Source organism: Anolis carolinensis, chromosome 1 (genome assembly GCF_035594765.1).
Source record: "Anolis carolinensis isolate JA03-04 chromosome 1, rAnoCar3.1.pri, whole genome shotgun sequence".
NCBI lineage: Eukaryota > Metazoa > Chordata > Lepidosauria > Squamata > Dactyloidae > Anolis > Anolis carolinensis.
Genome location: NC_085841.1, coordinates 149,486,507 through 149,503,672, shown reverse-complemented (window position 1 = coordinate 149,503,672; position 17,166 = coordinate 149,486,507). Strand labels below are relative to the sequence as shown.

At 40.4% G+C, this 17,166-nt stretch overlaps 1 protein-coding gene across 1 annotated transcript in view; it reads right to left on the bottom strand.

Moving 5' to 3' along the window:
• Positions 1-3,386: 3,386 nt before the first annotated feature.
• The window catches only part of vsnl1 (visinin like 1), a 128,024-nt gene continuing 114,244 nt past the window's right edge, over positions 3,387-17,166 (bottom strand). Inside the window, exons 3-4 of the mRNA XM_003215414.3 lie at positions 6,300-6,515; positions 3,387-4,449 (exon numbers count right to left, since the gene is read on the bottom strand). Coding sequence (XP_003215462.1) covers positions 4,252-4,449; positions 6,300-6,515 — 414 coding nt within the window. The 3' untranslated portion in view covers positions 3,387-4,251. The remainder of the gene's footprint in view (positions 4,450-6,299; positions 6,516-17,166) is intronic.

The window sequence follows — 17,166 nt, the reverse complement described above, 5'->3', positions numbered from 1 at the left end:
TCACATCGGCTCGACGTACAAGTGAATTGTGTGCTCTTCGTTCGGATGCGCCTTATATTCACTTTCATAAGGACAAAGTGGTTTTACGCACAGATATCGCGTTTCTTCCAAAGGTGGCGTCTAGGTTCCATACTTCTCAAGAAATAACCCTTCCAGCCTTCTTCCAGAATCCATCTTCTTCATTAGAAAAGGCCCTTCCCATGTTGGATGTTTGCAGAGCACTATCCTTTTACGTTGATAGAACTTTGGAATTTTGTAAATCTCCAAGACTTTTTCTAAAGTATCACAAGGATGCTAGGGGTTTTCCTGTCTCTACTCAGCGGTTATCTTCTTGGATTGTTGCTGCAATACGCCACGCCTATAAGTCAGCGGGCAAAGAGTTACCAGAACACGCTACAAGATCTATGTCGACCTCTACACCCTTCATGAGGGGTGTACCTTTGGATGTTGTTTGCCGCGCAGCTGCATGGTCCACTCCATCGACATTCGTCAAACACTACAAGGTCAATGCGGCGTCTCGGAAGGATGCTGTGTTCGGGAGAGCAGTACTTTTTTCATCGGTGGCATGACGCCCACCAACCAAGGTTAGTAGCTTGCTAATCTACCATATGTGCATATTTCACAGTTGACCACGATGGAGAAGGGAAAGGTTGCTTACCTGTAACCGTGTTTCTCTGAGTGATCACTTGTGAAATACACACATATGGTATTGCCTGTGCAGTCAGTTTCAGAATCTTCTAGAAATCTCTTAGATACAATATTGGTGGTAGCCCCGCCCACTCTCCCCATAGAGTATATAGCCAGTAGGAGGGGCTACTGCCTCAGTTCCTTTACTCCGCTGCTATCACAGCAGTTAGGGGTTACAGGTAAGCAACCTTTATTTTTCCGAGTGGTCACCTGTGAAATTCGCACATTCCCGCCCATCCTCCCCGCTGTTGTCATGCCTCTTATCTTGCTGCCATCATGGCAGGGAACTGAGGCAGTAGCCCCTCGCACTGGCTATATATACGTCAAGGAGAGAGTGGGCAGGACTTCCGCCAGAAATGTGTCAGATAGCTCTAGAAGATTCCATAAGCTGTCAGCATAGGCTGAGGGATACCATATGTGCGAATTTCACAGGTGATCACTCAGAGAAACACGGTTACAGGTAAGCAACCTTTCCCTTCTTAATTCTAAATTGTGGAGAGTATCTATATTAGTGGTTCTCGACCTGTGGGTCCCCAGATGTTTTGGCATCCAACTCCCAGCTGGTACACTGGTAAAACAGCTGGTAAACTGGCTGGGATTTCTGGGAGTTGTAGGCCAAAACACCTGGGGACCCACAGGTTGAGAACCGCTGCTCTCTATATGAGACTCTTCCACTAACTGATCCTCTTCTACAATGGTGACCTAATGGTACTGCTGAAGAGTTGAAGAAGGTAAAGTCAACCCCTCTCCAAAACACCTGAATACAATTAAAATAAATTCTGATATGATATTGCAGAATTTGGGGACTGATGAGATTGGACAAGAAAAAAGCTTGGTCAAATAAGAAAACAGCCTTGGCCTTTTTGAGGAAACAAACAGTACATTGTATTTTAGATATAGTGGAATTTAGGTTTATAGTTTGGAAGAACTCCTTAGTCCAGAACTGCAAATGAATGGCTAGGTGATAACTATGGCCAGGGTTGATTTTTAATATGCAGTCATTTATACCTTTCCAGGTTGAATTATTGTAATACCTTTGAAGACAGTCAGGTTCAGCTAGTTTTGAATCTGATTGTGAGGAGTTTCTAAACTCATTGCTGATTTCTGAAAGCCTTCTTTCCCATCTCTGTTGGAGTTGCCAAGGATAGAAACTAGGAACTATTTCATGCACACTGTATGATCTCAAAATCACAGCTTTTTTTGAAAAGGAAGTCCTTGTCTATTGGCCTTGAATCAATCGTGTTGGTGTTAATGAGAAGGAATACATACATTACACCCTGATATCCATCAATGTCTGGGCATACTTCACTGTCCTTATCTCTATCTGAAAATTAGGATAACGATGTCTTGATTTGTTTGCACACTTATTATTAAAATAATAAAATAATTATAATTTCCATTTTGGAACTCTTGTTGTACATAAGGGGTTCCCTTAAGCACTTTCCATTCAAGTTATTGTCCTGTGGACCACCTTCTTCGCTTCATTCAGTAAGGCTGGAAGCATTATATGGAAGGCAGAGTCAATAAATAGTCACTGTCATTGGTAAATCTGAATGATTTGTGTAAAAATAGAATTATAATTCAGGGGTAGAGTTTGTACTTCCCAATGAAAGCCTGCACTCTGTGAGATGAAATTGGGGTTGAGAACCTAAATTGTATCGAGTTCAAACTGTATCAAGCTAGTTTCCTTAGCCTTTGCATAAATCTGGCACTACATAGAACGTGTGTAAATGGATCCAAGTATCTCTTTAACAACCCTCTCTCTGCCAGAGCTGTCATGTTGAATATGATGTTGAATAATAAGTTATTCATCAAGGTAGCTTTGTATTCTTTACCAATAATTTTCTTTCAACCTTGGTTCCAGATCTTGGAGACTAACCAAATAGTTTTAGACATAACCTTGTCTATTATACAGCACATTCTTTGGAAAGAAAAACTTCCTAATAATAGCCACAGTTAGAGTATTCCTAATCCATTTACACTGATAGATACTTACAGGTTGAAAACCCCTAATCCAGAATTTTGAAATTTGACATAAGCCAAAACCAGAAATGGACCACATGTGTGAGCTGAGATAGTGGCACCTTTGCTTTCTGATGGTTCGATGTACACAGACTTTGTTTCATGCACAAAAATATTAAACATATTGCATAAAATTACCTTCAGGTTATGTGTGTAAGGTTTATATGAAACATAAATTAATGTTCAGATGTGTGTGTGTGTGTGTGTGTCATCTCCAAGATGTCTCCTTAAGTATGTTCATGTAAAATACAGTTATTCTGACCTCCCCACTCCCCAAATCCAAAACAAGCATTTCGGAGAAAGAATGCTCAACTCTATGATAAAACTCTATGATAAGAATTGACAGATTTTTAAAGAGCTCTTCAGCAGTTAACTAAAAAGTAGTAGTTATCATCATCATCATCATCATCCAAAAGATCCAGATGGCTTGCTTGTGAATCACACTATATATCTGCTTGTGGGAAATCTAGTTCCCAGTGGCCACCACATGTTACGCTGACAAAAACTAGACTGTCTCTGGAATTGCTGAGATTGGAGAATCTTTTTTGGGAAGGGAAAGAGTGGAAAAAATAGGGATATCTGTGTTAAAAGTTTTCAGCAAACAAGCAGAAGTTCTATCCACAATTCTTTTGATCTCAAGACTAACAAGCTACTCATGTGAAATAATATAACAAGAGTCAAATGTTATAAATTTATTTGGGGACATTGATCGCAACCTCTTTGGAAGCTTATGAAAATTTCAAGCAGAAAGTAATACACTCTCAACAAAACATTTCAAACTTCCAATAAAACAGTATTTTAAATGTGTTTTGTATATATATTTATATTATATATATTTGTATGTTAGCTTTGACTGAGGGAACACTTTAGCAGGGTTAGATTTTTTCTCTCTCCCAAATTTTGTCGTATACTTCATTCCTCTGAAATAGTGCTGCTGCTTCTTTCTGATAGAAAGGATGCAATGAGGTAAGAATTAAGGCAAACCTAAAAGTCATGCAAATGAAGTACATTTATATTCACCGACAGTACAAGCACATGTCTGGATCAGACACTAAATGAATGGAGGGAGGTGCTTCCCTCAGTCTGTCCACTATTAATATACAGCAGGATGGTGACAGATTTGCTAATGAACTGATTTGTACACTACCATGGGGGTTTCAGTTGTCACTAACATTACCCAGTTTAAGAGACATATAGCTAGCATCAGTAAAACATGAACAATAAATAGTATAATTCACCGCAGCACGGCAATGCTGCACAGGCATCGGAGGAATAGGACTTATGAAATGACGTTGCAAACATCACATTGTGGTATAATAATTATTTTTCTTATAATATATACTTTTAAAATTCTGTAGCAATTGACATTCTCATGCACACAAGTGTTTCAAACACAAGAAGCAAGTCCATTGATAGGTAGTCCCAAGCAAGTTTTGTTTGTTTTGTGTGTGTATGTGTGTGTGTATGTGTGGAAGTAGCTGCAAACCGAATGGAACATTTAAACTTTTTGTGCAGTCCATGAAAGTGTTTGACACAAACTCCTCATTTCTGAATGTCACACTGCAGGAGTAATACGATGGAAGGGTCGCTCTTTGCAGCTTCTTTGAATTCATCCAGTGTGATCTGGTCATCTTTGTTCTTATCCATTTTGCTGAAAATCTTGTCTACCCGTTGCTCCGGTGTGAGGCCATCTTCGTTCATTTTCATCATGATCACAGTGCCAACCATTTTATAAATGGCCTGGAAAGAGAGAAAGGCCAAGTCCAGTAGAATGAGTCTATATGTTGAAATATGTAACACACAGCCCATATGTTCAGAAGTCCGTCTCACTGTTCATACAGCCTGTCTTACTCCCAGGGAAATGGGCTTCGTTAACCTTAGATAATCTGGATGTTATATGGCGGTACTGTATAGACTGGGCCTTACTGCACAATCCAGACAAGGTTAAGCACTTTTGATTTCAATGCATTCCAACTGGGGAGTTAAGCATTTTAAAAATGGGAGTTGCTATATCCTATCATTATAATTCCATAGGGATTACATAATTTTGCTATGCAATTTCCATAAGCTAGTGATAGTCTTTTATGAGTATTACCTTGTGTTCTCCAATGTAGCTTGTATATTACAATGGATTTGAGTGAATGGTGATGTTTGTGAAAACCATGAGACATGCATGGAAACTATGGGGACTACTGGGTAAGGCCAGGTCAGCCAGACACAGGGGTTTTGCTATTGCTCTAAAAGTGTCCAGAATTTCACTCTTTCCAGGTGAAGTGTGGATTCCAATACCAGTGAGTGTTACGGAAACAGGTCTTGGACATCAAGTATAGCCAAGGCTGCCAACACTATCTCAGATTCAAACATTTCAGGGCCAAAACTTGAGATTTAGTGACAACTTCTTACAATGTCTTGAAGCAGGGGAGGCAGGCCATGGAGAGGGATTGTTATAAGGCACAGTCCCTAATGATGGCACTGGAAGTGATACCTTAAGCATCAAACCACGGCTGCAGAGAATGCAATTCAAACAAAAACATCAACTAACAAATAGTACACATACATACGCTTTTCAAGGCATTACTCTTGGCCTGAGATCCCTCATTTTCCCCAGAGGACAGAGAAAAGGGCCCAGTCTGGGTATCTACTCAGAACATCAGGTCTTCTTTTTATCTGCATAGCCCAAACATTGACAGCAGGGGTAGCTATAGGGCCAAGCTATTTTTACTGGCCGGGACTGCAAAAGTTGGACAATAGCAAGATTTCTGGATATCTCCAGAACTCTCCTTTTAAACAAGTAGTACCCCTCCTCCCTCAACAGATCTGAATCAACTGCTGTAGCTTCTACCTAGTAAGAATGAATCAGGAGACTTCCATAGTTCCTACGTAGTCCCTAAATATAATAATCATGAGAGTGTAACTCTCGGTTATGCATTTTAACTGACCCACAGGATTCCAGCCATAACAGAAAATCCTATAATAAAACTGGGAATATAGAACCCCTCCTTTTACAACATACTATAGTCTTGCTTCATGTGCTTTTCTTCCTAAATGACAACATGTTTTTTTTAAATAGTGTCAGATGCAACTTGAGAATATATTGCAAGTCGCTTCTGGTGTGAGAGAATTGGCTATCTACAGAGATGTTGCCCAGGGGACGCCAGGATGTGTTACCATCCTGCTGGGAGGCGTCTCTCATGTCCCCGCAAGCTAGAGCTGACAGATAGGAGTTCACCCTGTCTCGCTGATTAGAACGGTCAGCCTTCAGGTCAGCAATCCAACCTTCAAGTCTGCAGTTCAGCCGACAAGGGTATAACCCATTGCACCACCATGGCTCTGATGACACAGTTATAGTGCTATTATTTCATTTTAACTTCTATGGCTGCATCTTACGGAATCCTGGGATTTGCAGTTTAAGGAAGGACAGCTAGAATTAACAGCCAAATAATTCTAGGTGCCTCACCAAACTAAAAACTCCAAGATCCCACAGGATGAAGCCATGGCAGTGAATGAGACATCAGTTTCTCTTAATTGTGCAGAATGAATGAGTCGCATAAGCGTTAGTTGAAATACTTTCAATTTGTGCAGAGTCTCACCTCTATAATTTCCAGCATCTCTACCCGTGTGATTTTTCCATCTCCATCCAAGTCGTACATATTGAAGGCCCAGTTTAGTTTCTGTTCAAAACTGCCTCTGGAAGTGATGGAGAGTGCACAAATGAACTCTCTGAAGTCGATGGTTCCATCGCCGTTTTTATCAAAGGTTCTGAATGCATGCTGGGCGAATTTTGAAGCATCTCCATATGGGAAAAACTGCAAAATTGAAGACAGATGCAAGTGTTACTTAAGTCAATACAGTTCTCCCACATGACCATTTTATATTCATATATAAAAGGCAACCTAACCCTGAAGCACATGGGCCTTATTACTTGACTTTTTAGTGCTGTATTTCACTATCAATTTGACACCCTTGTAGCTTGAGTATCTTCAATGACACAGTTTCTAAGTCCAAAGCCTCTATCCTTGGTTCTCTTTGAAGATGACATCTTGGCTCTAATTCTATGTGCCACATAATTTATAATATTATAAATCAAACTGAATCTGCTATTTCCAGCAGCTGTCAGCTTATTTCAGGAAACATGAGACTTACTTGCCTTCATTTTATTTTGTTCCTTTCCTTAGCACTAAATTTTAACAACTGTGAAATTGTCCATTTATGAAATGAAGACTAAGCGAGTCTGTGTGACCTTGTGTAGCACTAAATTTCATGGCTGTCTACACACCTGCAAACCAAGGTGTGGAAGGGAACAGAGACATCGGTGTTTATTCTTTCTTCTAATTTTCTCCTTGTCTAGCCTCATTCTATCCACGTGTCTGCCTTTTTATTATTTGGGACAGGTAGACTATTTAATAGGAGCCTCCGGTAGCACAGTGGGTTAAACTGCTGAGCTGCTGAACCTGCTGACCGAAAGATCGGCAGTTTGAATTCTGGGAGTGGGGTGAGCTCCTGCTGTTAGCCCCAGCTTCTGCCAACCTAGCAGCTCGAAAACATGCAAACGTGAGTAGATCAATAGGTACCTCTCCATGACGCTCCATGCAGTCATGCCCGCCACATGACCTTGGAAGTGTCTACGGACAACACCGGCTCTTCAGCTTAGAAATGGAAATGAGCACCAACCCCCAGAATCGGACACGATTAGACTTAATGTTGGGAAAACCTTCACCTTTACCCATGCTATTTATGAAGGATATAAATGCCCAAAACTTAAATTGTTTTTGCTGAAGGCATGATTACAGTAGTAATGTAGAGAAGAATGTTTTCCTCTTAAAATGTGAAAAGCTTAGTTGAGAGAGGTAGGTAAGGAAACCCAAATATGTAGAAATTTAAGTTAAAAACTCAGACCCCCAAAATCCTGGGTCAAGTTATTTACAGGTCAGTGTAAATACTTTACTCGAAATTTTTTTGGGGGGTGAATCCCCCCCCCTCCCCCGGCTACGGACCTGCTTGAGATAGTGCCTGGAGGGACTCTTAATTTTTTGCGTCTCATAGACTTAGCATAGGGATTTGGTTAACCAGTTAAAATTCATGAGTAAACCAGGTTTTTTTTTCAACCTGCAAAATTTCGGGGAGGGGGAGTTGACAATTTCAGTGAGTCCACTGCCCAGATACAATGCAAGGAAAGTTAACAGAAACATTAAAACAAACAAAACACTAAAATCTGGGCTGTTTCCCGGAGCAGCAGTCTCCTTCCGCCCTTTTTGAAACATCTTTCTTCATCACGTGGAGAGTATCCAGGATCTTTAAACTGAACGTATCAGGCCATAACTCATAAGTTGACCACCCCTGATTTTAAAAGAAGTACCACTTGAAATAAGTATTGTTGCTACTGGAGAGGATGAGTATTGTCAAGATATGAAAGAACTATTTTCAAGTGCTATGCAGCCAAAGCAGTCCTTTTAATATATTCCCTCACTATTTCCTAATATTTTCAAATGATCCTAACACTTAAAAGAGAGAGAGAGAGCTACTATATATAGCACATAACTTTTACTCAAATCATGCCTGCCTGAAATACATATCCTCATTCAGTGGGCCAGAACAATTTTAGTACCATATGCTGAATTAGAAGAAACCAAAAGAACCATTCATTTGACCCCCTGCTATGCAGAAATACACAATCAAATCACTCCCAACAGATGGCCATTTTGCCTCTGTTTCAAATCCTCCAGAGAAGGAGAATCAACCATACTCTGAGGGAATTTATTCCATGTAAGAACATCTTATTTAGGTGGCATCCCTTTTCCTGCAGTTTGAATCCATTGCTCTCTATCCTATTTTCTAGAGCAGCAGAAAACAACCCTTCTTCGTCCCCAATATGACCTTCTTTCAAATATTTAAACAGGGTGAGCATGTCCCCTCTAAACTTTCTCCAGGCTAAACAGACCCAGCTCATAAGCCGTTTCTCATAAGGCAAAATTTCCTTTGCAAATAGACTGCTATCTCTTTGACCTAATGACTAGCAGGAGTAGGTCCAAATTGTATGGCTAATGTTAGGTGGAAAAAAAGAATGTAATCAAGGCCTTTCCAGATAGAGGGATAATTCTATCAATATTTAATATTTACACAAATGATCAACCACTGCCAGAAGGGACAGAGAGTTTCATCTATGCTGACAATTGGGCCATCACCACACAAGCAGGGAGCTTTGAAATGGTTGAACAGAAGCTCTCCAAAGCTTTAGGTGCTCTTACTGCCTTTTACAGGGGTAACCGGCTGATTCCTAATGAATCTAAGATGCAGATGTGTGCTTTTCATCCTAAGAACAAACAAGCATCTCGAGCTCTGAGGATTACCTGGGAAGGAATCCCACTGGAGCATTGCAGCACACCAAAATACCTGGGAGTTACTCTGGACTGTGCTCTGACTTATAAGAAGCACTGCTTGAATATCAAGCAAAAAGTGAATGTTAGAAATAATATCATACAAAAGCTGACTGACACAACCTGGGGATCACAACCAGATACAGTGAAGACATCTGTCCTTGCGCTTTGCTACTCTGCTGCTGAGTTCACATGCCCAGTGTGGAACACATCTCAGCATGTTAAAACAGTGGATGTGGCCTTTAATGAGACATGCCATATTATCACAGGATTTCTACGCCCCACACCACTGGAGAAATTATACTGTTTAGCCAGTATCACACCACCTGACACCCGTCAGGAAGTAGCAGCCAATAATGAAAGGACCAAGGCAGTGACCTCTCCGGCCCATGCCCTGTTTGGATATCAGCCAGCATGCCAATGCCTAAAAAAAAGAAATAGTTTTCTAATATCTACAGAGATATTCGCAGGAACACCTCAGAAAGCGAGAGTTCAAAAGTGGCAGGCTAAAACCTGGAACCTCAAGCCATGGCTGATACCAAATGAGAGATTCCCTCCTGGTCACACAAAAGACTGGGCAACTTGGAAGGTGCTGAACCAACTGCACTCTGGCACCACGAGATGCAGAGCCAACCTTAAGAAATGGGGACACAAAGTGGAGTCCACAACATACAAGTGTGGAGGAGAGCAAACCACAGACCACTTACTGTAATGCAGCCTGAGCCCTGCCACATGCACAATGGAGGACTTTCTTATAGCAACGCCAGAGGCACTCCAAGTGGCCAGCTACTGATCAAAGGATATTTAGTATAAGGCCATGTTTTAAACTTTGTGTTTTTAAATACATTACAACTGTACTCTCGGTTTGCTTCTGATACAATAAATAAATAATGGATAAATCAAGGGCATGTAGCAGCTCATTTACTGAAGAGTGTGGAACAACAAGGCAATATCAACAAGGCATGGATGTATCCAAACAAAGGAGGGGACAGAAAGAGCTCAGGGATATGGGACAGGGAAGGTGGAGAGAGCTGAAAAGCCAGATGGTGTTTCAAAAAGCAAGGCTGCGCCCTTCCTATATCTGCCAAGACAGTAAACGGAGCAGGGAGCAAGATCTTTAGCCACCGGACATGTCTCAAAAGGCAAGAAAGGCAGGCCAACCATCCAAAGAGGGGCACACAAGCCAGACCTCTCAAGAATAAGACAAAGGAGTATGTGTACAAAGGTTGGAATAACCAATCCAATTAAGCAATTTCCTGTAAAGACTTAGTGTTGTGTGTGATATAAGTCTCTACAATCAGTCACATGGGGTAATGGCATTAGATGCATTTGGTGTAACACACAGTGCTGTCACGATATTGACGGGGATGAAAGTAACAAAAGGTATATGTGTGTAAATATGTCCCACTAGTATCCCTTCACCTAGGTATTTTGGCCTACAACTCCCAGAAATTCCAGCCAGATTACCAGCTGTTAGGTTTTCTGGGAGTTGAAGGCCAAAACATCTGGGGACCCACAGGTTGAGAACCACTGTTTTAAAAGAAGGCATCCAATATCCCCCAAGCTGAGTCATAGTTGAGACACGTTAATGCCAAATATACCACAAAAGCAGCTTGGGTGTGACTGCACAGTACATGGATCCCCAGCAATGTCCACCGATGGGAGCTTATTATCCTAACACCTTATCATGTCTGGAATTGATTTTATTATGGATATAGAGGGAGGAATTAATCCTCCCTTCATCACGTTCTTCTTCTCAACAAAACTCTCCCCCCTCCCTTCACGTCTACTCTTAATTAGAAAATACAGATGTTGTTGCTGATCCTACAATTAAAGCAAATGTTAGCCTGGTCCTTAATAGCATCTGACAATATGCCACTGCCCATCAGAATCCGCTTGCTGCGCTTCTGCAAATGTTTGAGCTCAATTTTTTAATTTTTAAAAATGAGATGTCATTTGCAATCTAAGCCTGTTAATTAGTTGCGCTCGTGGAGTAAAATTAAAGTTGGCTGTTCATCTGTTGCAGAGAGCAGGAAAATATCTATATTTGTTCCTGCAGATGCACTCCTAATAGAAAGTGACCTCTTGTAGTTTCAGGGAGAGTCAAAATCTCAAATGAATGAGTTGTGGGCTTGTTTCAATTTATGAATCAAGAGCAAAATCAAATAACACCAAATATAAAGGTATACAGAATAGATCACTGGGTGATTGAAAGGATTTTATATACTAAGGTGATTTGCTTTTGTATGTATTTTGCAATAACAGTAAACAGACTTCGGAGGGTTTGCAGTGGGTTTACTAAGTGCTGAAAGAATTGCAATTTCTGTCTACAGAGATGGTTTAATGTCACAGATTTTTTTATTACACGAAAACCACAGCTTTAGAGTTCATCAGAAAATGCCTGAAAACGCCTGAATGAAAGTGATATTCTGCAGAAACTGTTAAAAAGTTATGGCTTTCATTCCACAAAGTTAAACTATAAACTGAAATCCGCCGACTTGTGTGTTATCTGAAATAAACTGAAGCCTCGGAAACTCTGTTCCCCTGGCAAAAAAAATCGACAAACTCGTCATCCCAAGTTTCACGAGTAACATTTCTGAGACCACCAAGATTGAAATTATCTCAGGACACAAAGGACAAATAATATAAGCATTTTTCCTTCTCTTTAACAGCTGGCGCACACCAAATATCATCATACATTTTATTTTTAAAAAACCCCACACAAATGGGTTTTATTTATAGGAAATGACTAATTTTCTGCTGAAGTTTTGAAAAAAGTACAACAAAGAAACGCTTCTCTGGAAAAGGTTGCAAAAGGCAAAAAAGTTGAGTTATAAGCACAAAAGGCCACTGTAGAAAAATACATTAAAATCACTCTTCTTCAAACCATTCACATCTCTTTCTTCCTGGATTAATGGCTTTAGGCAGCTGCATAGTAAATACAAATTAAACTGAGGGAGCTTCACCAGCATGGCGTTTCCATGCTAGGAAATGCACTCTTCCGTCTTGATGGCTGCTGTGAATGAGGCTGCCATATGATCTAGATCAAAGAAAATAGTCCAGATCATTTTATTTGAACTGGATTATATGAGTCTACATTGTCCTATAATCCAGTTCAAAGCAGATAATATGGATTTTATATGGTAGCGTAGGTCCAGCCACACACAACGCTCTTGCCAGAAAATCAGACAGATTTTGTGAGATCTTGTAGTGGATTGATTTTGATCTATGAATGGATCTACATTGTAGAACTAATGCGGTTTGACTCTACGTTATCTGAAATGGCCCAATCCTGTGGAATCAAGGGTGTTGTAGTTTTACAAAGTTTCTCTAGTCTTTGAAAAAAACTAGTGGTGTTCACCAAACTACAATTCTCAGGATTCCATAGCATTACGCCATGGCAGTTAAAAGCCCATTGATTCACAGAGAAGATGCACCTTATGACTCTGGAGATCACAATTCAAATCCCAGTTTAGCCATGGAAACCCACTGGGTTTTGGCATCTACATTGTCAAATAAAATCCAGATTACCTGCTTTGAACTGGATTATATGGCAGTATAGACTCATATAATCCAGTTCAAAGCAGACAATCTGGATTTTATATGGCAGTACAGTTGGGACCTAGGTCATCTTGGGCAAGTCACAACGTCTAAGTCCCAGAAGGCGGCAATGGCAAACAGCCCAGGGATGCACTGCAACACCTCTGTGGTGTCAAACTCAAGATACTGTTGGATTACAACTCCTATCAGGCTTCTGAACTGGACAAATGATTGAGGATTATGGAAGCAGTGTTCCAACAATATCCAAAAGACCACAGGGTTCTCAGCCCTATCCTAAATTATTTAGGGTTTCCACCATTTATCCCAAGCAGCTTTAACTACAAAAAAAAGACAGAAAAGAAAAGAAAGAAAAGAAAAAGAAAGACATTTCACAAGACATATTAGGCCTAGTACAATTTCCCACTTTCATTCTGGGGGGAAAGTAACTTTTTGGCTTCCCTTGAGAACAGTAAATAAATAAACTTGTCATAGGTCCTCCATTGGGTTTCCATGGCTGTGGAGGGATTCAAACACTGGTTTGCAGAGTCCAATGGCCAAATCACTAAAAAGAGCCTTCAAGGGTCATAGGTAACTTCATCCCCATGCTTTGCCTATCCCTGGTCTAAAGGTAAAAGTAAAGGTTTCCCTTTGACATTAGATTGAGTTGAGTCCGACTCTGGAGGGTGGTGCTCATTTCCATTTCTAAGCTGAAGAGCCGGCATTGTCCGTACACGTCTCCTAGGTCATGTGGCCGGCATGACTGCATGGAGTGCCGTTACTTTTCTGCCGAAGCAGTACCTATTTATCTACTCACATTTGCATGTTTTCGAACTGCTAGGTTGGCAGAAGCTGGGGCTAGCAACGGGACTGCAGTTTCATGGATTCGAACTGCCAACCTTCCAGTCAGCAAGTTCTTAGCAGTTTAACTTGCTGCGCCACCACAGTCCCTTTGTCTAACTAATGAGAAATCCTGAAGCTTCTATTTAGGTAAATATATCTCTTCGAGAATACTAATTAGCACCAAATCCCAAATCATTTTCTCCAAGTTACTTTGGAGAAAATGATAAATCCAGAGAGGAATGCTGGACTAATTAATAAAAACCCTCTTTGATCTTATGTGTGACTTTTTAAAGAACTGAGGAGCAAAAATCCAAATTGTTTTTAGTATCAGGATCTTTCTCAAAGCTACAATTTGAGCCTAAATTATTTTTATTGGGAACGCCAAATAAACAAACAACATCACTAAACTACGAAATATTGCACTACACAATAAACACAGCATTGACATTATATGTACAATGTTAGAAGAAATTAGACCTCCTGACAATAGAAGAATGGATTGTTAATGTTTTTAATAGAGCAGAAATTGATAAATTAGCAATGATGAACAAAGAAAAACACACAAACTTTATCAAAGACTGGGAGCCATTTTGAAATTTTGTCAAAAAGAAAAGAAATGGGGAAAAGTCTTCAAAAGAGGCTTCATAACTGAATCGGTTGGAATCTTTGTAGGGAATTTATAAGTAATAACTATTAGGCTAGAAGGAAGAACAGAAAACAGGATATTTGAAAGGGCATGTGGTGCCACGTTGGTGCCAAGTTGACTGAAAGCCATCATGAAACAGATCCTAGGGTGGGTAATGTGGGGGTTCTCATCTTGTGATATACCAATGCCTATCTGTCCTGCTCAGAATGATCTTCAGATAGGATTGCTAGGGACTAAAATTCAGCCACATCATAATCCTTATAAGCAATTCAGGCATGACAGGATTAATAATGTTGGACTATGAATGGTGGGAACACCCTAGGGTTGACAATGAAGCTCACTGGATGAACTTATGCCCATTATTCCCAGGCATTTGGCAGACCACAGGGCTGAATCGAGAGGCACGTGGCAGGTCTGGCATCCCAGTATTTGCCCCTTTCAGAGGGAGGGCCTTTCATCTGCTCCATTATGTAGCTGTGTCTGCTTCTTCTTCATCTCCTCCTCGTCCAACGTCAGGTCAGAGGCAGTTGGGATGAATGGAGGGCATTTAATCTGTTTCTGGACCTAAGTGTGAAGAAATTGTACCTGGCTCTTCATCTCTCCACCCAACATCTTACCAATTCTTTTTTCCATCCAAGGAGAAAGGAACACACTGTGATCCAAGTTAAGATGCTAACAGTTCTCAGCAGCCTGCTCTTCATACTATCTGTAACCACTCGACAACTATATCTTGTATAGCTAAATAACTGACTATTGTTTGTTACCAAGTGAGAGTATAGCGGAATCAGTGGCGTCCAGTTAACACCATGTGCAAAGGACTCAGACCAGGCAGAGGAATTTAAAAGAACAAAGGAACTTTACTCTTGCTTGTTGAGTTGAAATATAAAACAGTTCTGCAATCGTACAATATCCATGTAGTTGCATAAGATCAATAACCAATCAATCAGCATCAATATATACAGCATAGCATATTCAAAATTGCTACTTGACCGTAGCCAGAGAGAGCATGTCTTTTTCTGTGCTCTCTCTTGAAGCCCAGATTTCCAACTGACAATCTCAGCCATCTGCTAGCAAACAGATACATTGTTTTAGGTGTGGCTTTGCCTCTGCAAAGCTGAGCTCTTTTGCAGAGTTCCCTTTGCAAACCAACTTTGCAAGGATTTCTTTACACACACACATAGCAATTTGGCGCAATATTGTTTGCTATTTCATTTTGTCTGTAACTTTTACCGAGATATAAAAAAAAAAATCTCATTTGCACATGTGCTGTTATGACTGTTAGCTCATTACAAGGAGAGCTTATACATTTACTCAAGTGTGTATCAATATATCTTTATTCTTGACTGCTGACCAAAACGGCTCAGATTATTTGTACTTGAGGCGAGGACAACATCTGTGATCAAAGAGAACAAAGGTTTAAATAATTTTCCACTAATTCAGAGCTCTCTGGCATGGCTAAATCAAATGGCAAGTTGCAGACCCAGCATTCCAGCATCTGCCTCTTTCAGATGAAAGGCCTTTCATGTATTTCTGGGGGACTTGAGAAGGGCCTCTCAGCAGGAGACAGCCAATTCTCTCACACCAGAAGCAACTTGCAGTATGTTCTTAAGTCACTTCTGACATGATTAAAAAATGTATTTCTGGGCCTAGGCATGACAAAGCTAAGCCTGCCCCTTCTTTGCTTCTGTGACCAGGGCAGTGGCTTTTAGCTACTGGGTCTAGCTATGATGGAGACTTGAACCTGTCTCTCTTTCTCTCCATGGAAGTTGGCATCTAAACCTGCAGTCAATCATGGAGTAGTAGCCCTTAGTTTAAACCATGAGATGAATCCACAGAAAGGTAAATCTTTTTGTAGAATGAGTTTGTAAATTGAAAGGGAACTGAAGGTTTCCTTAACTAGGAAAAAAACCTTCCTGTGACAAAACCCTGGAACAATCTTGTCTCAAAGTGATTGCTGAATGTTCTGCCCTGGCAAGTTAAAAGAATTCAGATAGACCCATCATCTTGAATTTTGACCCTACTCAGCTACTTTTTTTGTTGTTGAAAAAAGCTGTTTAACTAACACAAAAGGTTGAGGTAGCCAAGAAAGTGTGTCTGCTTGCCTACTGTTCATTGCCTGTGACCATGACTGGGGCTCAGGTGTAACATAGGCTTTAGATAATGCTCCAATTTACAGGAATAATCTCTTGACTCATCCTGATGGAGAGTTAGTTAACATCCAGCAGGAAGTGAATTGATTTTGAACAAGAAGGTTCTCTAATTAGATCTGAACCAAGAGAGGCGAGAAGCAGTCACAACAATGCCATCAGCAAGTGCACTGGGGACTGTTTCCTTATGGGAGTTTTATCTGTGGTCCCACTAGGCATTATCACGAAATTATTACGCTGATATGACATCAAGGGTGGCACACTATGGGCATCATGGACACCTTCACCCTTGACTTTCCTTCATTCCACTAACTGTACAGAATAGCTTATGTCTAGAACTCAACTGATGGCTATGAACAATTCCACATCTGTAGGTTTCACTTTTGTGGATTTCATCAAAACGAAAGTTGGCTACGGAGCTGCACTGCAGAAGTTAGAGATATGTTCTCTCTAGAAATCTCAAGATTTACATCTCCCCCAGTTTACATTCTTCATTATATGCACTTTCTCTGGCCCAGTTCATTTTTAGGAGCCTACCCAGGTTTTTATCTAACCATGTTTTACTGTCAATGTGATTCTTATATGTTTTATTGAATTGTTTATATATTGTTGTGTCTTTTACATTGTTTGTAACCACCTGGCCCTGGCCCCATGTAAGCCGCCCCGAGTCCCTTCGGGGAGATGGAGGTGGGGTATAAAAATAAAGTTGTTGTTATTAACACAACGACGTTGTATGACACAGCAAACAAGATAGATATGCTGGATTTTGTATCACGAAATCATAAGTCGAACACTTCCCAAGTGTTTACGACTGTGTGGTATATTTTCACATTATGTTGTTGTTGTTATTATTATTATATTATTATTATTATTACTATTATTAAGAACGTTGTGGGAATTGACTTCAAAA